Here is a 23,928-nt window from a genome sequence, read left to right as displayed (position 1 = left end):
AGAAATCAACAATGTGCCAGGTTAACTTTTCTGAAATAGTCTTTTTAGTTTTCAACTCCTCCCTTGGCTCTAAACAATTACTATATCTCAATGATTCAAAGATGTATGTATGTTTTCTCCTTTTACTATCTCTGAACCCAAGATGCTTCTTTCATTTGGTGGATATTAAACTTTATAATACATGGTATTTAAGGACCTAAGAAATGAATATGTGAAAAAATTGGCATGGATCTTTTATGCTGACTAGGATTTTTAAACTTCATCTTGTATCATAATCTTTTAGCTTTTCATTTGGTTTCCTTTGACAAAATCTGATAGCAGGGCTCAGGTTTTTAAGTTTTAAAGATTGTATACTGCTTTTGCTAGGTCACCCTATCCTAATTGTTATAGTTTTTTTGTTGCTGTATCTAGCAGTTTGTTTCAAATAGTCCTGTGATTCTGCTTGCACAGTTTGTTTGCTCACCTCACTTAAAAGATGTTCACCATAAAAGAATAGATGGAAGAGTCCTTACACATCTGTCCCCAGTTCACTGAACATATGTTAAATTGGAGACCCCACACATGATGTTTCAATTTTACAGTGATATTTAGGCAACCATATAAGCCTAAATGAAGTAAAATCGAATAATAGGTGAATCTATAATGAGATCATAAAGAAAAAAGCTTTAGGCTAGGTATCTAAGTTTTTTGGTTTTGCAAATCTTTATAGAAGATTGTTTATTGAGCAGGTTGGGGAAAAAAAGAGGAAAAAAAGACCTTATAAAACTGAACAAATACAGTGGTATTTTTAATAACATAGAAGATGATGGTAGTCAGAAAGATTATGGTAATTTGTGTTCTTAGAGCAGCAGCATTTTGAAAATTGTTTTTGCTATTAAATATCTTTCTAGATCATGCTGTTGATTTAGTGGCCTTTTCCACAAATGACTCTGTAGAATGTTAGTTTTGGATGGAGTTTTAATAAAGGGTCAGCTGGCCAGTTTTACATAGATAAGTTTTCACATTTTGCTTTCAAATGAGTAAGGTAGTATGCTTTGGCAGAAATTATAGGGCCCCTGGTGACCTTGGGAGATGACTCTAAATGGAAAACCCTAATCATAAACCAAAATCATAAACCACCCCAGATTTTGCAGATTTATTTTGAACTTATTTCCTAAAAACACATTTTTGTATAATCTATAGACCTAGTAATGTGAACTTTTTTGTTTATAGTTTGTAAGTTTTAAGTAGAGATATTTTTGAATGGTTTATTAAGGCTGAATTAATACAGACTTTAAAAGGATTCCTTTCAGGATATTCTTTGTTTCTACATGAATTTAATTAATTAATTAATTTATTTATTTACTTACTTATTTATTTTTTTAACCACCTATAGCACCTAGTATTCCAAGGTGGTCTCCCATTCAAGTACTAACCAGGCCCAACCCTGCTTAGCTTCCAAGATCAGACGAGATTGGGCAGTTTCAGGGTGGCATGGTTGTAGACTACATGAATTTAAAAAATGACCTAAATTATAGCAAAAGTTATGGTAATAGAATTACTTGTAAAAGGCAATTTAATACATTACATTTGCTTTTTATTTAGTGCCAAAATCGTGGTTCATCTCCACCCAGCTCCTGCTAACAAAGAGCTCGGTCCATTTCAGGGTAGTAAGAACGCCTACATCAAACTCTCCTTCAAAGAACATGGCCAGATTGAGGTAAGTTTCTATATGAATAAAATTGGACCAGAAATTTTTGCTGTTGTTTGTTAACATAATGGAATGCAATATTGTTTCTCTATTGTTAATATGATGAAAGCAACATACCAGGGTGCACAGTATTTTTACAATAAAATGTTTGGTGTCTTATGCCTTATCAGTGGAGAATATGAAGTTTAGGTTTCAGTGGGAACAGGAAGCTGGAGGGTGTGGTCACAAGGAAAGAACAGAGACTGGAAATATGCTAAGTCATGCCGTTAGGCCACGAGTAAAGTTTTCAGTGGTCTATTACTGTAATGTGGGTAAAGGGACAGAGTATAATGTGACATGTTAAATTACATCAGTATCTGAAAGCTCACCAGCCTTAAATCAGATATTGTATCTTTATTAACTCCATACAAATCTAATCACTGAAGTACTTCTTCCATAGTGTGATAGTTTATATGTTCTGATTAATATGTTGCTGTATAGTCTTTAGACATTTATAAGTGTGTGTTTATTACCCCCTTGATGTCATAAATTAGTTGTGTTCTTTTTTCTCTAGTACCTCCTCCAGTGCTCTTCACACAGTAGGTACTAAACAAATATAAGTCACTAGCTAAAGTCCATCTTACTGTAGCTGAAAAATATAGTTGATTTATGTGAGCAGAGGTATGATTTGGGCCTAATTTCTGATTACATATTTTAACTAGACAAATTATTCTCTGCTTTTTCATGGATAATGGTTGTATATTTTTCTTGGCATGGTGTCAGTTTCACTATAGATTGAAAACAATCCACATAGGCAGGATTGTTTAAAGTAAGTCTATTTATTTCATGTCACTCATCTCTTTGTTGAGAATAGCTCACTTTATGTAGAAGGTCAGTTCCTTCTTTTTTTTCTTTGTTCTTTCTGAAGTCGATCCAAGAAAAGAACTTCCTTTGATTTTCTTTGATGTCTCTGAGAGTTCTAGACTTGTTGCAAATGACTGAACAGATTTTTCAACTAGAGAAATGTCAAGTAATGATTTATATGAGGATGCCACAACCTGACTGACTCATTTCAAGTGTATCTATATGTATAACAGTTTTATAGGCGTTTATCAGAGGAAATGACACAGAGAAGATGGGAGAATATTCCAGTTTCCCGGTCATTACAAACAAACAAAGGACCCCAGGTAGTTTTTAAACTATTTCTTAATCCAGTGTTTTCAGCTCTGTGCTTGCATCTTCATTACGGAAAAAGATTTCTGTGATTACAGAACTTTGCAGAAATAAAATAGTGATATTTGATTCAAAATTTATTTTTAAAGAACCTAATTTAGTGCTCTGTAGACAATAGGCACTTAGTGAAAATAGATGACTACTTACTAGAATAATTCTAGGGGTGGTACAAATTAGATTCTACTCACTTAATTTTGTTCTTCATAATTAGTGTGGCATCTGAGAGAATACACAATACCCCTGGCTGACATTTTCCAGGCCAGTCTAAATTAACTACCAACTGTGGACAGATACTCAAATGTGTAAAAGTAGTTTGTATAATAACTGTCAAGTACCAAAATTTTTACTACAATTTTTTGCACATTGGAGTTCTTAATATATATCTGATACATATGTAAAAGGTTGCCTAAGAACAAAATTGGTTAGGAAACTTAATTTATTATCTGAAATGAAGAGTAAAATGTGCTATTTACTATATGTTCAGTGCTTCCTTATAATGATTTGAAGATCGTTATTATATATGGCAAGGAACTGACAAATATTTTGAAAGGAAACTAGATGTAATTACGTGCTGTTTTTCTTTGGTTCTTTGTGGGTCCTTTCCCACCACTGAAAACACCATGTGGTGGGTTACAAAAGATTGTGTCCTTCCTATTTTGTGTGTTTTATTTTCTACTTTTGTTTTTCAGCCAGGAAGAATAAGGGCTGTAGGAATTGTAGGTATTGAAAGGAAACTGGAAGAAAAAAGAAAAGAAACCGACAAAAACATTTCTGAGGTAACACACAAGTTCTGGTCAGCTGTCTTTTTCAGCCATTTGTGTTTATTTTTTTGAATATAGCTGTGACTAATTCCATTCCGTATATTGGAATATGTTTAGTTTGCCTGATGCTATACAATATCTTATTCCATTTAACAGGTCTACCTCAGGTTGGCATAATTCAGTCAAAATGTGTTTCAAAATTTCTTCCAAAAAAGAATGAAAAAGAAGTGCCAATTTGTTTTCTGTGATGTTAGAAAATACAATGATCGTTATGCGTAAATTTTAAAATCTAGATGGAATTTATTGGAGGATATGCCTAATCAATTCAAAGTCCTCTATATAATTTAGAATTTTGGTTAACTTAATTGAGGGAAAACTGCTATTCTGTGGTCCTGAACCCTGGTCATACACTACAATTTTATGTTGATGACTACTCAGGGACCAGACACAGAGACAGTAAGAATGGCTCAAAACAGCCAGCCTATCAACTAGGACACCAACCCGAGCATGTACATTACATTTCTGAAACTTCACCACATATGAGGAGATTCAAGTGAAAGGAAGATAATGCTAGTTAAGAAAATCAGTTCTGTGTTAGATTCTAAATTAGTCAAAACATCTAAACATATCATTGGATTTATGTTTATATAAAAGTGGTTTTGGATTTTTATAAAATGAGTCTGTGAAATAATTCTTTAGTTTTTATAATAGTTTGTAAGTAAATAGTTTGTAAGTAAACTTCCATTGATTAATGCTGTTCAGAGAACTTCAAGGTCTAAATTGCAAATAGTTATTGAATACCTATATTAGTCAAGGTTCTCCAGAGAAATAGAAGCAATAGGAGACATATAGATATCAAGATACAGATATATTGATATCTATACATCTCTGTACATATAAATATCTATCTGTGTACACAATGAAGTTTATTATAAGAAATCGGCTAATGTGATTATGAGGACTGAGAAGTCCCATAGTTTACCACCTGCAAGCTGGTTACCCAGGAAAGCTGATGATATAAATCCTAATCTGAGTCCAAAGGCCTGAGAACCAGGAGAGCTGATGGTGATAAGTCCTAGTCCAGGGGCAGGAGAAAACCGATGTCTCAGCTCAGCAGCTGGGCAGAGAAGGAGCAAATTCTCCTTACCTCCAACGTTTTGTTCCTTCTTACCCTCAGTGTACTGGCTGAGGCCTACCCATGGGGGAGGGCAATCTGCTTTACTCAGCCTAATGATTCAAACTCTAACCGCATGTGGCAGCACCCTCACAGATACACTCAGAATAATAGTTGATCAAATACCTGAGCATCCCATGATTCAGTCAAGTTGACATGTAACATTAACCATATAATATCTATTCTGGGCCCGCTAATTGAAAATATAGATTATTGTTGAGGAACTAAGGGCATTTGTCTTAAGGGCCCGTGGTCCAGTTTTTGCTGATTACATATTTATGGTAAAGTTGCAGTTGTTCCTCAGACCTATATATTTCTTGCGAATTGGCACCTAGACCCTGAAGCTTGATGAAACTCGTGTTTGATCCTTTAGTAAGACTAGAGGTCTGTGTTCTTTCATCAGGAGGCACATCGTATCTCTTTTTATGATTTTAGTAGCTGTTAATGTTCAGTCACAGATCTGTTGGTTCATTGGTTGTTGCAGATGGTGATGTTCTATGATTTTTTATTTATTAGTTAGAATACTTTTTAAAGAGTTGCTTCCCTTCACCTCCTGTTTGGCTGCTCAGTGATACCATTCACGTAGGGAAAGCAGTGCAAGTGCCTTTTCCTTTATCTTCAGGATAATAAATTGGTTCCTTATCCTCCGAAGATGACTAATTGGTTTTTTTAACATATTATTATGAATTCATAAATATTAACATAGTTGGTAAGTTTCAGTCAGTTGGGTTATTCTGTATAGCATCAATTGTCCTGTCTTTGGTCAGTGAGAGCATATTCAGATCAGCTCCTGAGTGCTTTGTTGTGACCTGGTAGTCTTTGTTAGCTTCCTTACAATCTGGTGTGGCAAAAGTTCCAGGACTTTCTTGTATATTTCCTGCCCCAGAGCTGGAATCAACCATGCATGAAAAGTTCTGCTTTCTTTTAGAGAGAAATGGTGTTTCAAAACCACAGTCAGCCTGTTAGGAATACACATCTCTATTGGATTGATCTTTGGATTGATCTTTATTTCTAGGCCTTTTTAGTGGGAAGAGCTAGGATTTTTTTTGAAAAAAGTTGCCTTATGAGGTCATATTAATACTTTCTATTCAAATTCAGGATTACACTACCAAATAATTACTAAAACATTTTAAAAGATTTTTTGGGGGGGGGGTTCTCCCCATTCTTCCCACATTTTAAAAATAGATATGTTGTATCTATACTGTCTGAGCATGCAGCCACTACATATACTATTTCCTCTCTAGCTTATTTAGTTTCAGTTTTACAAGCAACTACATGTGTAATACGTTGTCTTGATGTTGATCCCACTCTATTCATTTTGATTGTCTGAAGCTCATCCTATAGTAGGTTTTTCAGAAATTGTTCATTGGTACAATGTTCCCTGAGTTCTGTCTGCCATGTTTGTATTCCTTATATGTGAAAATCAGTTTTGCTGGATTTAAAATCCTTGGCTCACACTTCCCTTCCCTGTTTCTTTCAGTTTTTTTTTTTTTATCTGGCTGAAGTGTGGCTGCCAGAGTGATGAAAATCTTTTATTTTTTCCTCCTCTTAAAAGTGACTTGCTGTTTTTTCTAGATACTCAAAGAATTTCTTTTTTTTTAATCCCAGTAACTTTACTGGAATGTGTCTGTGTGTTTACTAGAATGTGTTAGTCATTCTGATATTTTTTTTTCCCCCAAGTCTTCCTTCTTTCCTTCTTTCCTTCCTCTCTCTCTCTCTCTCTCTTTCTTTCTTTCTTTCTTCTTTTTCTTTCTATTTTAAATTAGTTTCAAGTATACAGTACATTGGTTAGACAATATATATAGTCAATAAAACGATTCCCTCATTTGCTCCTTCCCTCCCCTGGCCCTCCACCTAGCCAACATATTAGTGCTAACTGCATTCCCATGCTGTGCTTCCCATCCCTGTGACCATCCATTATCTACTAATTTGTACTTCTTTAACCCTTCATCCCATTCTCCTAGCTCCCTAACCCCCTCTTCCCTTCTGCCCATTAACAAATTGTCCAATATATTTGTTAGTCTGTTTTTGATTAATTTGTTCTTTTTGTTCTTTAGATTTTCCGTAAAAGTGAAATCATATGATATTTCTCTTTCTCTGTCTGACTTAAATACCTTCTAGGTCCATCAAGGCAATATCTTTTTCCATCCCCTTCCTTTTAGTCTGTGTGTGTCTTTTAATCTAAAGTGAGTTTCTTGTAGGCAGCATGTAGGGGTCTTGTTTTCTTATCCATTCATCCACTATATCTTAGTTGGAGCACTTAATTCTTTTCCGTTTGAGGTACTTATTGATAGGACTGTAGTTGTTACCATTCATTATTCCTGTTTTTGATACAAGCTTTTTCTTCTTGAAGTCCCTCCAATATTTCCTGTAATACTGGCTTGGTGATGATGAATTCCTTTAGCTAATTTTTGTCTGCGAAGCTCTTTATTTGTCTTTCAACTATAAATGATAGCTTTGCTGGATAAAGTATTCTTGGTTGTAGATCCTTGGGTCTTCATGTCAGATATTTTATGCCAAGCCCTTCCGTCCTGCATAGTTTCTTTTGAGAAATCAGCTGTCAGTCTTATGGGTACTCCCCCGTAGGTAACTAACTGCTTTTCTCTTGCTGCTTTTAAGATTCTCTCTTTGTATTTAACCTTTGGTATTTTAATTATGATGTGTCCTGGTTTTGGGGATTTTCTGAGCTTCCTGGGGTTTTATGTCCATTTCCTTCACCAGGTTAGGGAAGTTTTTCATCATTATTTCTTCAAGTAGCTGTTCAACATCTTGTTTTTCTTCCAATACACCAATGAAATGGATATATTTACCTTTAAGTGTCCCATAGGCTCCTTAAATTATTATTATAGTCTTGGATTCTTTTTCTTGACATTCTGATTGAGTGTCCTTGGCTTTCCCGTCATCTAGATTTGATCGTCTTCTTTATTCACTTTTATTCCATTCAATATACTTCTCATCTCAGATAACGTGTTCTTCATTTCAGACTGGTTCCCTTTTATAATCTCCATTTATCTCTTCATTGAAGTTCTCACTGAATTCATCTGCACTTCCCATAAGTTCATTGACCATCTTTATAACTGGTGTTTTAAATTCTGCATCTGTTAGATTTCTTGATTCCATTATTTCTGGATCTCTGTTTTGTTCTCTCATATGGTTTCTGCTTCTTTGTCTTCCCATTTTGCTTGTCCTTCTGCCTCTGTTTCTATGTCCTAAGCAAAACTGCTAAGTCTCTCAGTCTTATTAGTGTGAATTTGTGAAGTAGGTGTCCAGTGGCACAGTCCTGCGAGGGTTCAGCTGCAGGCCAAATTTAGCCCAAAGCTGTGCCCCTCTGGGGCCACCTGTGAAGATTCAGCAAGCAATCCACAGGTGCTGTGCTTATAGTTGCCTCGAAAGGCTGCACCAGAGACCGAGGCCAGGTGCCACCAGTGTGAGTCTAGGCGCTGCTCAGCAAGGAGCACCTGACTCACTGAGGATATACCTGGAATGGGCTTGGGTGGGGCCTCAAGATGGGGGAATCTAGGTTTCAGGGAATTCTCTGGGCTGAGCACCCTCCGTTATCCAGTTTGATGACTTCTCATCTATGGCGGCGCTGTGTCCACGCACTGGGAGTGGGAAGAGCTCAGCAGAGGAACATTGGATACTGTTGGCACTTCTGTACATCTCCCTGTAAGTACCTGGTGCCCCCTGTGTGTAGCAGCTGAACCTGTGCTGGTGCTCAGAGCAAGCAGGTCCGTCACCACGAAAGTCCTCTTGCAGATGTGGCCCCTTTAAGAGGCGTCTATTGCTGCTGCTGCCACAGCCTCCATCCCACTTAGCCACTAGGGACCGGGCAGCCTCACATCCTCTCCCCATCCTACCTTCTGCCATTGCAGGGTGATTTCATAGACTTCTCCCTAGTTGTATGGATTGTTCTTCTAGATTCCAGGCAATTTTTCCTTGCTGTTTGCTCCTTGTTTCTGTCACAACTTCGATTTGGTTACCAGGGAGATGAACAGAGCCTCTATCATCTACACCATTTTTTTTCCCTCCTCATTCTGGGTTGTTATTAAATATGCTTTCTGTATTTGGTTTCAGAAGTTTTTTCTTTTAATTTCAGAGTTTTTCTATATAATAATTTTCAATGATTGCTTTGATTTCTTTTTATTCTGAGACTCATATTAGCTGTATGTTGTAGCTTTACTGCTTATCTTCACTATCTGTGAATTTCAACCCCTTTTCTTTATTTCTTTTTTATTTTGAAAATTTTCCTTTTTTTTATTTGTTTCTCTTAAGATATTATGTTGTGTTTATTCATTCTTGTGTTCTGTCTAGTCTTTATTTCAGAAATGATTTTAAAAAATCCTTTTCTGTATCTTGTCATTTCATTTCTGATTTATTTTGGCCTTTCCCAGCTTGCATTATTTTTTAAAACATTCTTTAGCTCATTTTGAAGTAAAGATTACATTTTGATCTGACCAATGAACATGTCTTTTGGCATGCCTTCATTGTTTGTAATGTTGTTCTGCTCCTTATTTTTTTCTTATAATAATTTTGTGTGGAATTTGACCTTGATACCTGGCTGTTGCTAATTTTCATGTTAAATTTTTCTGAATTTTTAGGGGAGTATCTAGTTCAGAATAGCTTTTCTTACTACACAGAGCTCAGTCTTCTGTTGTGTTCATACAGTGTTAAAAAGGTGGTGGCTTGCTTTCTGTGATTTCTTGGCCCTGTTTTCATCCCATTTTTATCGGGACCTTTTTTATTCCTTCCTCTCTGTTATCTCTACTATGCTCAGTTTTTAATCCCCTCACAGGAGTTATTCCCCGGTGTCGTGGAAGAGAAGCCTGAAGGGTCAGTCTGATGAGTTCATAGGCTGCTTCAGCCCTTCCTGAGAACCTCTTGTACCGACCCAACACTGATGTGGACAAACCCTTCCCGTTTGAGTTACTGTCCTCAAGTTTGGCCCATCTTACTTCCCAGTGACCACCTGTTGGATCTTTGGGGGTTCTTTTATTCTAGATCTGTCAATTGCCCTGGTGCCTCCCTTTCCTTTCTCCTGCTTTGACGCTGATATTATGCAGGTCTTGTGGCTCTTGGCGGTTTGTCTCCACTTGCTTGTATGTTGGGTTTTTGTGGCTATCTTGTTTTTTAGTTTTGTAGTATATGCTGCCTGTGAGTTTTTGGTTTTGAGATTTAGTTGCTCTGTTTTTAAGTTGGAAATTGAAGATGTTAAAAATCTATGCCGCCATAGCCACCATCTTTCCTGAATCCTTTATTCCCATAAAATTCCAGTTTTTTAGCATTAGAAATGTTCTTACTATCCAGGGAAGTAATCGTCTCAGAGCTAGCGACGGGATTTGGATCCAGGATTATGAGAACTCAGGTCTCCTGATTTGTAGGCAACTGTAGCCTACTACATCATGGCCACTCTTTGCCACTCAGAAGGTGCTGTCAGTGTCTTCTTTCAGTGACTTTTGTTGTCATCCTTTTGAATAACACTTATGGAGATGGTATTGAACAACGAGGTAACTGTGCACCAATCGTCGTCCTTTTTCCAAATGCCACCATATTAATTTAATGTTCAAAATACTGTTTTTCTTAATTTGTAAAATGTTACTGTTTTACTGTAATTTTCACAAAATTAACATAACTCAAAGAATTCTACACAAGCATTGTGTTCTCTTGCAGGTCACTGATTTATTCAGTAGATAGTCTTTGTTTTCTACTTTGTGTGAGTCCTGCATCAGATGTTTGGGATATTCTGACGATGCTCTGGGCAGGCAGGCAAACAGGCTTTCTCTGCAGTGTGAGAATGTTGTTTTAAGAGGAAATAGAGGCCTCAACGGGAACATGTAACATGGCCTCTTATTCCATTTGGGTCAGGGAAGGCTCGTTAGTAGCAGTAATGGAAGTCAAGTCCTGAAGTTGGGCCGGTGGAGGGAATGGATATGCAAAGGTACAGAATCAAGAACATTAAAACAGAAAATTCAAGATTATATTAATAGTTACTGAAGCTTATAACCAAAGTAATGACTGAAAATAAGAAAGAATGGGACAAATTGGCCTTAGAGGGTACCCCCTGGTTTTAAGTCAGATGCCGCTTTTTTCAAAATTGGAGTGGAAATTTAATATGGTAGAGGGATAGAAGGTTTTATAAACTGGCAGGTGAAATAATAGGCTGGGCATGTGCTTCTAGTTTGCACTTGTACATATATAGCTTTAATTTTATTGTAGGTAGTTTCTGTTTTTTATTTTTGAAAACTAGGTGTTTGTGTTTTTTATTTTTGAAAACTAGGTGTGTGATTTGCCCTTCATGTAAGCATTAGAATTGACTTAGTTTCAGGGCTGGTGCCCATACTTTCCCACAAAAGGTTTCCTGCATCTGCTGGCTGTTGCTGATAAGAATCCAGTGTTAAGCCTTTTGTTTATCTGAGGAAATTCCTGTTAGGTGTGTGCACATTCCCCTTTGTTTTCAGTATTAGCCTCAGTGAATCGGCCATAAGAATCCTACACAACACTGTATTCATTCTTTTAGCAAAATCCTTTTGCAGATACTGTCCTGCATGTAATTAAGATGGGTATAAGCTAATCAGAACCTATTGATCACTAGTATATATGGATCAAAAGATTTTCAGTTAATGGTAAGTTGCTCAATCAGTTTTTAAAAATAACACCGGTGCACATCAATTAGTATTTTGTACTGGAAGTATATTTTAGTAATTTGAAACAAATTTATATAAATATATCATTAAATTTGAAGAGGCCTTTGAAGTGGATATTCATTATAGTAAGTTAACCAATTGATGGGTTTTATTTAGACTTGTTTTGGTGCTATTTGGATGTTTTTCTTTTGTTAAATCCACTATGCCCAAAGCCACAGGTATAATTCGTTAATCAGCCACAGGTTTCAGTTATGTCTCAGCTGCTTTTTTTAAAAATCAAATATTACTTTATTTTTTATTTTTATTTTATTTTTTAATACCTGCTATTAAAGTTAAAATTGTTGTGTCTAAAGAAGTATTCCCGCAGCTGCACATTGCCATTTTCAGCCAGGAAAGCTTTACGACGTCTTTGATTCTTGACCTCCTGTCAGGAAATGGTTTGGGGAAAAGCCAGTGACACATTTTCTTAATTGTGTCAAAGAACAGTAAATAATATTTTCTGAACTATTACTTATGTCACCTTTTGTTTGTGTTTTATCAATAGTTACTGTTTTATTTTTGAAAACTTGAAAAATTGTTTTTTACAGTTTGTTTTGGAAAATTAATGCTTTTTTAGCTAAATTGAATTCTTAGAATAAGGTATCTTTATTAGTTATATATATAAATTGACATTTGTAAGAAAACTTCATAAATTGGTATCATGGGGAAGAAAGTAGTGTTTTATTGCTTTAAAACATTTTAATTCTTTAGACAGATTCCAACAAAAACTCGTTTCTCATTTCAGGCCTTTGAAGACCTCAGCAAGCTAATGATCAAGGTATATGTCATTTACATTTATTAAATTCATACCAATTATGATAAAATTTTGAAAATATATTTTGTTCTTAGACATTTTGGGGACATTATTTCTTGTCATTCTTTTACTGTTCTCTTGACAGGCTAAGGAAATGGTGGAGTTATCAAAATCAATTGCTAATAAGATTAAAGAGAAGCAAGGTGACATCACAGAAGATGAGGTAAATAGGGTGCTTTTTAAGGCATTAGAAACTGTACAAATAATGCAGTAATATTTTAGTGGTTTACCAGTTTGGTCAATGTAGTGTTTTATTTCTTCTAGGACTTGAGGATATGTGAAAGAGCTAAAGAAAAAATTAACCATAAAAATTTTGTTGATTCTAGTAGGGTTAAAGGATATTTCAATAGCTTTTCTTGGATTGTAGAAAACAAAGATATTGAAATATGTAAGGAGTGGCTGATTTATAAATATTTACTACAGTCTGGTCACAGCCATTGGTTGTATCATTTGGTTGACATTAAATATATCGTAGTTGTCATCTAAATCGCTCACACTGAACTTGTAAGGTAAATGGAATATGAGCTTTCAAGATAGAGGAAGAAAGATTAATTAGATTTATGTAGAGAACTACTAGAAATAGAATTTAATTTAATTTATGGTGAAAGGATTTCAAATGTTGGGAGGAAGACTAATTCTAAATTCTCTTTTTTGTGCATTTTTTTCCTTTCATTATAGACTATTAGGTTTAAATCGTATTTGCTGAGCATGGGAATAGCTAATCCAGTTACCAGGGAAACCTATGGCTCAGGTACACAGTACCACATGCAGCTGGCCAAACAACTGGCTGGAATATTGCAGGCACCTTTAGAGGTAAAAAAAAAAAAAAACCTAAGTGGGCTCTTTAAATTGTGTTGTTATTTTTATGTCATCAGAATATTAACAAAAGCATTAACTCTTTTTATGATGGGGTTACTATTCAACAAACATACTATTTTCCCTACAGGAATATTAAATTAGTTCATTGTACTTATTAATGGATTCTTTGTCAATAATCTAAACTGTTTTCAGTTTTCATTTTAGATATCTATAATTTTCTAAATCTATTTAATATGAAGTTTTCCTTTTAAAAGGAAATATATGGTCTCTATATATTTAGATATATTTCAATATAAGTAGTCTTAATATGTATATACTATTAATAATTTCATAATAAGATTCATCTTGTCCAACATTATTCAAGTAATCAAAATTTTATTAAAGCACTTGTATCAAAAAATAGTTCAGGTATATGACAAAATAGAATAGTATAATGAATCCCTGTGTGCCCATCATCCACCTTCTGTAAGCTAGCTTCCACTTACTGTAAATCCCAGATATCACATCACTTTATCTGTAAATATTTTAGTATGTAATTATAATAATAAAGATGCCTTGAATGTAACTATAATCTCATTTCATTTTTAAAAAGTTAAAAATAATTTTTTTAATATCAAATATCTAGTTAGTGTTCACATTTTCTCTTACAGTTGGTTTGTTCAAATCAGGATACATTGCAATTAGTTGCTTTGTCTCTTGATTTTTAAAAAAATTTATTAGGTTTTTCTTTCTCCTATATTCCCTGTCCCCGCCCCCCACACACAATTTATTATTGAAGGAGCTAGTAGGTTATATGATAGAGTGCCTCAGAGTCTGGATTTTGCTGACTTGTATATTAACATGCTTCCCTATCCTGTGTAGTCCCTGTAAATGAGTAGTTACAACTAGAAGGTTTTTTTTTTTCTGACAAGAATGTTTTATATCGAGGTATTGTGCATTTTCATAAGGAGGTACCTAATGTCTGATTGTCTTTTCTTTGTGATGTTAGCAGCCATTGATAGTTGTTATCTAGATTATTAATTCATCAGGGGTTACAAAGTGGTGACATTGTAATTTAGTACTGTAATTTCATCTTTATTAGCTAGAATGACTTAAAACATTTAAATATACTTTTGAAACATGGTAAAGAGCCCTCTTTTCATTTAAGTATTGTTAAAAGAGCAATAATGATATTAAACTGCAACTATTGAATTTGAAATGTTGTATGGTATTGAGTTAAGTTCTCCTGTGTGTAAATAGTGTTTTTAAAAGCTTCCTAAGAAATTTTGTAATTTCTGATTTCACTCTGATTATGATTTCTAAGAAATGCTAACTGGTGCTAATTATAACATAATAGTTTTTAAAATTTTCATATTTTAACAGGAACGAGGGGGAATAATGTCACTTACAGAGGTGTACTGTTTAGTAAACCGAGCCCGAGGAATGGAAGTAAGCATAGAATATTTAGATACTCTTTTTCAAACTAAATATAGACTTTCTTAATATAATATAAATTCTCCCACAGTGAATACAATTTGAGGAAGGGTTGTACTATATCTAAACTATTTTGAGAAGTTTGTTTTACAATGAAAAGAATACTGCTCTAAAATCTAGGAGGTAGATTCTGTTTCTGGTTTTGCCGAGTGACCTTGAGTAGTTTACTTAACCTCTCAGACTCAATTTTCCACCTTTAAAATAAGGATTTGAACTAATACCTGTCAGCTCTAATAGTCTGTGTTCGTATTGTGATTAATAAGGTACCTGATGTCCTTTCCCTGTGATCATCGTTTCGACTTAACTGGGTTGGGAACAGAGTGCCTGTGGATAATACAGAGGGCAAGCTGCCCTGCTCCTTTGGCTGTGAATCAGCAGTGGCTATTTTTCAACTCTCATTGCCCCTTGACACCCAGACATCCTTGGCCTCCAACACTCTGTCAGTGCGCTCTTTGTCAGGCAAACACAGTTCTGTGGTGTCAGTGATTATCTGCATGCCGTTGAGTTACACATGTCTTTCCAGTGCTCACCCCAGTCCCATGACTTAAGCCCGTGCTGTGTGTTTTTATTCAAATAGTCATCATAACTACCAGTGACTACTTACTGTCTATCAGATTTCTGCATGTGTTACCTTATTTATCTTCCCCAGTAGCTCAGTGAGGCAGCTACTTTTATAATCCCCATCTGTGACTAATTTGGGGATGCAGAAATTAAGGCTTAGATTAAATAATTTCATGTAGGGTACACCTACATGAAACAGTGGTTTGGCCTGAGGCTGGGCTGGCTCCATAGCAACACTGGGCTGATGCTTTAAGGCTGCATGGTCTGGAAGAGTAGCCAGTAGTTGGCTACATATGACAATTGTGAGCTTGGACTGTATTAATCCAAATTGATAATGTATTGCAAGTGTAAATTACACACCAGATTTAGAAGACTTAGTACAGAATAAAGAAATGTTAAATTTCTCATTAATTTTTTTATCAATTATATGTTGAATTTTTTGATGTATTATGTATTAATGTATTAAAATTAATTTAACCTGTTTCTTTTAATTTTTTAAAATATGGCTGCTAGAAGATTTTAAATTACGTATATGATTTACATTCTGCTTTTATTGGCCAGCATTGCTTTAATATTTAATGAATAGGTCTTTGCTTCTTTCTTAATCATTTTGCCTTATAGTGATTAAACTACCTAAAATCCATGAAAAATTCTAATTTTTAAATTTCCTCTTCTGTTTTAGTGATCATTATAATTATATAGCACTACTCTATTAATTTGCAGTGTAAACTGGATTTTTTTCCCCATTAGTTGCTTTCACCGGAAGATTTAGTGAATGCATGCAAGATGCTGGAAGCTCTGAAATTACCTCTCAGGTAAAGGAACCTCTGCAAGAAGTTTGCCAACTAAAGACACTATTCTGCACAGAGTAGACAGGAAAGCCTTGCCTGGTCTGCCATCCTCTGTGGCGAGCCAACATTCTGCCCCTCTTGAAATCATATTACATGTGAACAGAATCACTAAGCACCACAAGTACCTCTGTCATCCTGGCTTCCCTAAGGGGCCTAGTAGTCTGACTCTTGTCAGATTTGCGATTTGCAGTGGTGAGATAAGAATGTGGGCTCCTCCCATGAGGTCAGGGTAACTAGCCCCTCTTCCCTTAGACATTTTGTGATTGTCTCTGGGGGCTTAGAAGTACAAATGTTCAGCTGTGAATTCTATTTTCCTTATCCTCAGGCTAAAAAAAATTAGCCAGATGAACTTTATTCAGCATGTGGATTATAGTTCATGATTTTATTAACTGTTTATTCATGCTTTTTTTAGTTATGCCACAGTTGCTTGTGGTCATTAAGTTTTAAATGTTGTTTTGTGTCTATATTACCCTCATACCTGGGCATGAAAGAAAGTGAAAAATATTTGTGCCTTCTTAGTGGTTGAAGATCTTAGGTATTCATGGCTTTGTTCTCCCGTCTGTGGCTTTTAGGCTACGAGTTTTTGACAGTGGCGTCATGGTAATTGAGCTTCAGTCCCATAAGGAAGAGGAAATGGTGGCCTCAGCCTTGGAGACAGTATGTAAACCAGTTTCCTTCAGTTATTAAGTCTTGTATGAGGACCTGAGTGCCTGGCAACTTGGGAAACAGGATTTCCTTTTGAATTTAACTTTACTAAAAGTGATGTTTGCAGACCCAGTTAAAAGTGGTTATCATTACAATGAATACATATTCATCAAAATTATACTTTGAAAAATTTAAAACTTAATAACATTAACAAATTTTAGATGAAAGGAGAATTAGAATTAGTGGGGTGCTCTCTTTTGTCTGAAGCTCCATCTTGAGAACAGGATTTTACTTTTGTTAATCAGATGTTATCCATGATTGAACTTTCCCTTTCAGGAACACCTACATAAGCAGCATTACAAACCATCACAAGTTGTTTTATGAAATTGTTGCTTCAAAATATATGAAAAGCAGTGAAGTTGAGACCGATTTTATGGTCAAACTGCTATTACTCATTAGGATACTCGAAATATTACGGCCTTCATAGCCTCTATCGTGAGCCTGTATAATTTAAATAACTCACATTTATATTTTTTGTTTTAAAGTAGATGAAAAACCCGAGAAAATAGATATTTCAGCCATATATTTTAAACTAAACCTAAATGTATATGTAAGTGTATGTTATATATACACACATATACATGTATGTGTATATATATATACTCAATTAGGATTTGTGCCTTTTAAGAATATTGAAGTTTTTTTTTTTTTTTGGTCAGACTTTAATACAAAGCCGTTGTTACATTATTGAGAGTTTCATGATATTTTAGCCTCTATTTGGTCTGGGCCCTTTTTGTAGTATTAAACATTAGTGAAGAAGATTTGGCTCTGTCGTGAATATTCTTTGGATTTTAGCAGAAAATTCAGTAAGTTATTTCTTGAGTATACTGGTAGACATTCTATGTAAGTTAGTACCTAGGTAGTGTAAATTTTGACATTTTTGCTGCTGTGTGTTTCTTTTAGGTTTCAGAAAAGGGATCCCTTACGTCCGAAGAGTTCGCCAAGCTTGTAGGAATGTCTGTCCTTCTGGCTAAAGAAAGGTAAGTAAGGTCCTGGCTCCTGGTTGCAACTGTGGTTGTATTTCTTCTGAATGGACTGATGATTGTGGTTTTCTCCCCTTGATTCCTAGGTTGCTTCTTGCAGAGAAGATGGGCCATCTTTGCCGAGACGACTCAGTGGAAGGCTTGCGCTTTTACCCGAATTTATTTATGACACAGAGCTAAGGGTTTTGTATTTGAAATACTTTTTATTCATATATCTGCATCATGTGGCAGTTGTATGACATTGAGCTAAGAGTAAACCCTGATAAACTGAGAATTTACTGGAACTTCAAAGTATAATATAAAACACCTTAAATTTCTCCCTAAATATTATGGTCCAGGAAGTTTATTTAGGATAAATATAGGAACATATAGAAAAATGAATGCCACTATCAATTTGAAATCATGCTATAGTTGAATAGAACCATCAGGGTTTAACTTGAAAACATGGTGGATTTTAATTAGATCCTCAGATCTAACCGTTTATTAAAGAAAGGAATTTGGTTCATGGTTGAAGAAAAAGAAGTTGCATGTTTAGACAGGTTAGGTCTTTATTTTCATGCGACTAAAATTCACTGAATTTTGAGTAAGTGAAGTTTTTTTCTGTGCCTAATGTGCCCATTTGGGGTTTTTTTCGTGAAGTGAGTCAGGTACAGCGTAGTTTAAGAACCTGACAACATTGGAACAAAATGTCAAACTGCGGAATGCCGTGTGAGGCTCCTCTTCGGGGCTTTTCCTTAGAAGTAGTCCTAAACGTGTCTGCAAAAGACCAAATACAGCACCTTAAAAAAGAGAAAGTTTTATTTGACGAACATATATATTATCTGACTAGTTGTTTTTTTTTTTAAAGTGATGATTTCATGGCTGGCATTTAAAGAATGCAACTACGTCATTTTGTTTAAAAAATACTGTGGATTTTGAAACTAAATAAAGAGCTGTAGAGACACGCCCGGAGATATGATTGCAGATTGGGAAAGATGGCTCAGGGGTTCCCTGGGGATGTGGGTGGGTGGAGGGGCTGGGAGAGCCTTGAGCTTGGGGGCCTGGGTGCTCTTTGACCTCAAAGCCAAGGGCTGGAACACAGAGGTGGAAAGTTATATGTCTCCTTTTCTTTCCCTCAAGGAATTTCAACTCTGAACTTTTAAAAATCTTTCTATCATATTCTAGCAATATTTTTTTCTTTACCGCACACATTCTAAGTTGTGTGGAGAAGCTTTCCCACTGAAAAGTATCACGGAGGCAACAAAAACTGGCTAATACCGCATTCAGATTGGTTGGGTGTTAAAGTGAATTCCCTGACTTCATATGTTCGTCCTATGCAACAGTGTGTTGGCATTACCTCAAACTCAGGGACCCCACAAGCATAGGAGAGACCCTCTTTCTGAGACTGAGAAGTGGAAGGTAGTTTTTGGCCAGGCCTCTGGAAGGGATAGTATCCGATTGAGAGACTGTTGAGACCAGCAGGAGGCGATGCCCAGGTTCACATTCTGGGGTCCTCTAAGGCATTTTCACTGAGGTGGAGGGCCACTGCTACAGGCTGCTTGCTACAGGCACTTTTTGGCAAAGTCGCAGGGATCTTCATCTGCAAATTCAGGAAATCCCTCCAGATAGAGTGAGGCAGTCCTGATTGCTGTCTAAAAGGTGGTTTTGCTGCTTTGCATCCTCCAGGAAATATGGCTGAGGCATCCTGCCTTAGTCTTCATTTTCTAAACCTGTCACTGATTTATGATGTAATGACAGATCACCTAATTCCCTCATTGCTCAGCCTCAGGTCTGTTTGGGGGGAAATGCAGTGTCTGTCAGCCCAAGCTTTTCAGGCCATTGTGTAAGCTTGTTTGTATGTCACTCCCCTCTCTGGGCTGCGCTCATTCTCTCACACTGCTCTGGAAGACTTGTACTTGCACGTGTGCACACACATGTACTTACACACACAATATCTCATCTGGCTAAGGTTTTTAAAAATTACAAAGATAAAGAATAATCTGTTTCACCATTTGGAATGAGTTGGAGCTAAGATTGTTTGAGCTATTGGGATCTAGCTTTACTGGTTTGGATTATTACAGCAAACTCCCGTAATTCAGCATATTTACTTACATTAGTGTGACAACACATGAACAAAAATAGAGCAGTCTGAATTCTATAAAGTGAACTAAAGAGGCAGTAAAGTGACATGAATATGATCGCTTTTATTGTTTTATTTGAAGTGGGCATTCTTCACTGTTTCCACACCTCTGTGTGTGTGTGTGTGTGCATATAATTTTTTTTTTTTGTCAAATAAGGTATTTTGGTCCTCTGTTATGTTTAAATACAACCAATCAGGCCCTAAGGGCAAAAAAGTTCTGTCTTGGTGCTTATCATTGGTATAATTATTATTTTCGCTTTCCTATCTTTGCTCTTAAGAGCATAAACCTGTAGCTTTATGGTAAATATTTCTAGTCAAATACTGATAAAAATTTTTTACATTACACAAGTAAAGATTGTTTTTAGGGTTAAATGATTGGTAATAATGTATATAGAGTAAAGTTATTGCAAAATTTAAAAAAATGATTTTTCTTAACTTGGTGTCTTTTTAAATACTTTTTGAAATATAAAGATGATAAACTTTTATTCAGAATAAGCCAGTATGTTACATTTTGTTTTTTTAGATTTTATTATCAAGACTTGATTATAAATATTTATGACCTCAAGCTCTTAGCATTTTATTTGTTTTAAAAAAATGGAAGTGGCTAGTGAACTGGTTTTTTTTTTTTTTTTAATTTTTGATATGAAGTTCGCTGTCGATTGATGACATATATTCATGTGAATGTACTATCTCTTGTTCCCTGTTACCGGACTAATGTGACCAGATGAGGATTCATCACATCATTTTCATGTTCCAATACTTAAAATGGTCCTTTGCCCAACAATCTCAAAGTTTTCATTTTGGTACAGTGGAGTCACAACTTACAAGGTGGTTAGGTTTTAAAGACTGCCTAAGGATGAAATCAGACATGCTCAAAATGATGCTTGTCACGCAGTTAAATTGCCAATAAACTACAACATATAGTCTTACAATTAGAATCCCTGTAGAGTGATACATGGGTATAAATACTTTATGAATATAGTGAGTACAATGTATAATAAAAACTACATATTTACAGTAGACTTTTACAATTAAACTATTTAAATGTGTATCTTTTTTTGCCTACAGGTATGGTTGAATTTATGTAAATTTATTGCTGATCTCATTTCCTATGATAGATTTAGAGTGTAAGCTCTACAGGGGCAGAGATTTTTATCTGGTTTGTTCATGGATATAGCCTCAGAGCCTTGAACAGGGCCTGGCACACAGTAAGCACTCAATAAATATTTATTGAATGAATGAACTCTGATGTATAGACCTATTTATAGTTTGGCTCCACTTTATCCTACTTTATCTCCCATTCAATTAAACTAAAAAAAAAAAACAATCTTTTGACTACACACCAACTGAGTGTGAGGAGCTTTTGGGCCTCTGGTGGGTGGGACTACAAAAGTAAATAAGATAACAGTGTTTATCAAATAAGGCTACCCTTAAGAGGTAGCCTAGTTGGGGAAATGGACATGTGAGCAACCATAATTGAGGATGGAATGAAGTGCATGCCCTGAAGACAGAAGAAGGAACCCTTAGTTTAGGTGGAGGGATCTGGGAAGGCCTGTGGGAGAGGAAAAGCTTGGTAAACTAGGCTCACAAGGACCAAGAGATTGGCAGTAGATGGAAGGCATCGGGTCAAGGGAACAGCACAGGGTGTGCCCTTTTCGTTCCTGGGACATATTTCCCTTGTCCGTCCAGACTTCCTTTTGTTACTTCTTCCCACTTACTTCCGTTAATCAATCCCACCTGCTGTAGGAAAATTTGTTTCCAGTACAGAACTCTATTTTTAAAGTCCATAAAAGTTATTGTCTGTTCAAAATGCTTGACTATATTTTGTATTCTCTAATTATTATCTTGGTACTATAAGAAAATAGAAAAATTGGGCTTCTTTAAGTTCAAGGACTGTCATATAACACTTCTTTGGAATTCCCACTGGCCTAGGTAAGTGATTGTACCTGGTATATTCCTAATTAAAGTAACTGAATTGAGTGATTTGGGGATTATAATATATCATGAGTTGACTTGCAAAACCTAAATCAGTGTCTTTTACTATCTTCCCAACAGGCTTCTCAACCAGACATGTCAGAGCTTAGCTTGTCTGAGATACAGTCTCTTATTCAATTCCATGACATGGCCATATCCATGATGTGGGAAGCACTCCAGAAAAGTCAGGTTAACACATGTAAGATCTTGTTATTACAGTGTGAAAATTGGGTCATTCGTATTCTTCCTTGTGTCCTACCATGAGTCAGATAAAGCTTTTCTCTCAGAATATTAGCTAGGAAATAAAAGATCTCTCCATTTGTACAAAGTGAATAAATTTTACACAGTTTGCACAAGATCATTAAAGCAGCTGCTGACCCAGAAAGAGAACTGAAGATATCTTGACAGCCAGCTTGTTTTAGTTAAATATGCCAAGACTATTCCACTGTTATTTTGATAGCTTTTTTTTCTTCACATCTGTGTTACCTTCTTTTAGAAAAGCTTAAACTATTTTAACTGTCCAATAAATACAATTATACAATTTGGGAAGAATTCTAATTAAGGCAAAAATGGCCAAGCACATTGATCCAGCCATTTGTACCTTGATTTAGGTTCTTCTACCCCCCAAGAATGGGCCTCTAAAGGAGTGTATGTGTCTGAAAGTTTGTGCAGAGCAAGTTGCTTTCTATATGTTTCTCTCAGTCACTAAGAAACTTCAATGTAACTAATACTATATGCCTTTTACAGTGGAAGTAAGGAGGGATTAAGTCATTTGCCTACCATTACAGAGACATGTCAGCTTTATGTATAAACTCCAAAGACCACTTTTTCCATTGAGCTTTTGCTTTCAGAACTGAAAATGCCAGTGACCATGGCCTCTATTTGAAAAGGAGTCCTAGCTTGTGTCGATGAATGGATAATGGGCTAGGTAATTCTACTGGCAGTTGAATTGGATGATGGCCGTAAAGCCTTTCTTGAAGCTTGGGATAGATTTAATTAGTACTGCCAGAATTATGTATTTGACAAAATTTGGTACCTCTGAAATTCTCTGATAACTCTGATAATTGAATAATTATGCTATCTTTTAAAAGATTAAGGTGATAGTCAAGGACTTGCAAAAGCTATATTTTTTATTTATTTTTTTTAGGCAAGGCAACCCTTGGTTGACCTCACAGATTGCAAGGACCTTGTCAGTTTACAATCCCTTATTTTTTATGTTTTACACCTACAGCACCTGGTCTTCCTTGGTGGTCTCCCATCCAAGTACTAACCAGGCCTGACCCTGCTTAGCTTCTGAGATCAGAGGGGATTGGGCTTGTTCAGAAAGCTGTATTTTTTGAGTTTTAAAAATTGAGGTAAAATTTACAAACAGAAAAATGCACAGATCTTAAATTGGTTGAATTTGGACAAATACACAATCCATGTAACTCACACCCTAACCAGTAGATTTCATCATCCCAAAAGTTCCCTGGTGCCTCTTTCCAAACACCTGCTTCCCAGTGGTCACCACTGTACTGTGATTTCTATAACCAAACATTAGCTTTGTCTATTAAATGGTATATTTTGTGTAAAAGAAAAGCAAATGGTGAACGGTGCATTATAGTGTACTCAAAAACACTATGTTCGTATTTTTTTAAAAAGAACTTTTAACACCTGCAGATTAGAATTTTAAGAATGTGATTTTAAAATTAACCAATTCTGGTGCCTGAGAAAGAAACATGGATATGCATTTTACCTGAACTGTTTTTAAAGTCTTTAATGACATTTGAGAAACCAATTTTGGGGTGGAAGCCATGTTTACAACCCACCAGTTATGTCACTTTAATAACTTACTTTGTGTTCCCCCAAAAGAAAATGACACAAGGGAGAAGTGATTGAATTTGAAACGTCCGGAGACCTCTGGCTCGCCCTCAAAACCCGGGTCCCGCCTTCGGGCTGTGGGTGTGTGGGTGTGGGTGGGGGGTCCGCGCCCGCTCCTGCAGGCCCCGGCGAGCTGCGCACGTTTCCTGCCGCGTTTCCCGTCCCCAGCTGGCCAGCGGGCCAGCGGGCGCGGGCAGGAAAGGATGCGCTGCCCGGGGCGGGCGGGGTGGGGCCTCGCCGGCTCGCGGTCCC

General features: G+C 36.0%; 1 protein-coding gene and 1 pseudogene across 3 annotated transcripts in view; one reads left to right on the top strand and one right to left on the bottom strand.

The window, feature by feature from the left end:
* VPS36 (vacuolar protein sorting 36 homolog) overlaps positions 1 to 21,085 on the top strand; it is a 30,386-nt gene extending 9,301 nt beyond the window's left edge. For 2 of the 3 annotated variants that reach the window (XM_016131377.2, XM_016131378.2), the window contains exons 4-14: positions 1,585 to 1,699; positions 2,767 to 2,856; positions 3,592 to 3,678; positions 12,263 to 12,295; positions 12,417 to 12,494; positions 13,010 to 13,144; positions 14,513 to 14,578; positions 15,935 to 15,999; positions 16,608 to 16,692; positions 17,644 to 17,720; positions 17,810 to 21,085. In XM_016131377.2, coding sequence (XP_015986863.1) covers positions 1,585 to 1,699; positions 2,767 to 2,856; positions 3,592 to 3,678; positions 12,263 to 12,295; positions 12,417 to 12,494; positions 13,010 to 13,144; positions 14,513 to 14,578; positions 15,935 to 15,999; positions 16,608 to 16,692; positions 17,644 to 17,720; positions 17,810 to 17,903 — 925 coding nt within the window. In that variant the 3' untranslated portion in view covers positions 17,904 to 21,085. The remainder of the gene's footprint in view (positions 1 to 1,584; positions 1,700 to 2,766; positions 2,857 to 3,591; positions 3,679 to 12,262; positions 12,296 to 12,416; positions 12,495 to 13,009; positions 13,145 to 14,512; positions 14,579 to 15,934; positions 16,000 to 16,607; positions 16,693 to 17,643; positions 17,721 to 17,809) is intronic. The other variant, XM_036228521.1, reaches the window with a different exon arrangement.
* On the bottom strand, positions 1,367 to 1,485 carry LOC118609510 (annotated as a pseudogene).
* Positions 21,086 to 23,928: the final 2,843 nt, after the last annotated feature.

This window comes from Rousettus aegyptiacus, unplaced genomic scaffold, assembly GCF_014176215.1.
Source record: "Rousettus aegyptiacus isolate mRouAeg1 unplaced genomic scaffold, mRouAeg1.p scaffold_m13_p_11, whole genome shotgun sequence".
Lineage (NCBI taxonomy): Eukaryota > Metazoa > Chordata > Mammalia > Chiroptera > Pteropodidae > Rousettus > Rousettus aegyptiacus.
The sequence above is the reverse complement of the archived record's forward strand: the minus strand, read 5'-3'. Positions and strand labels throughout refer to the sequence as shown.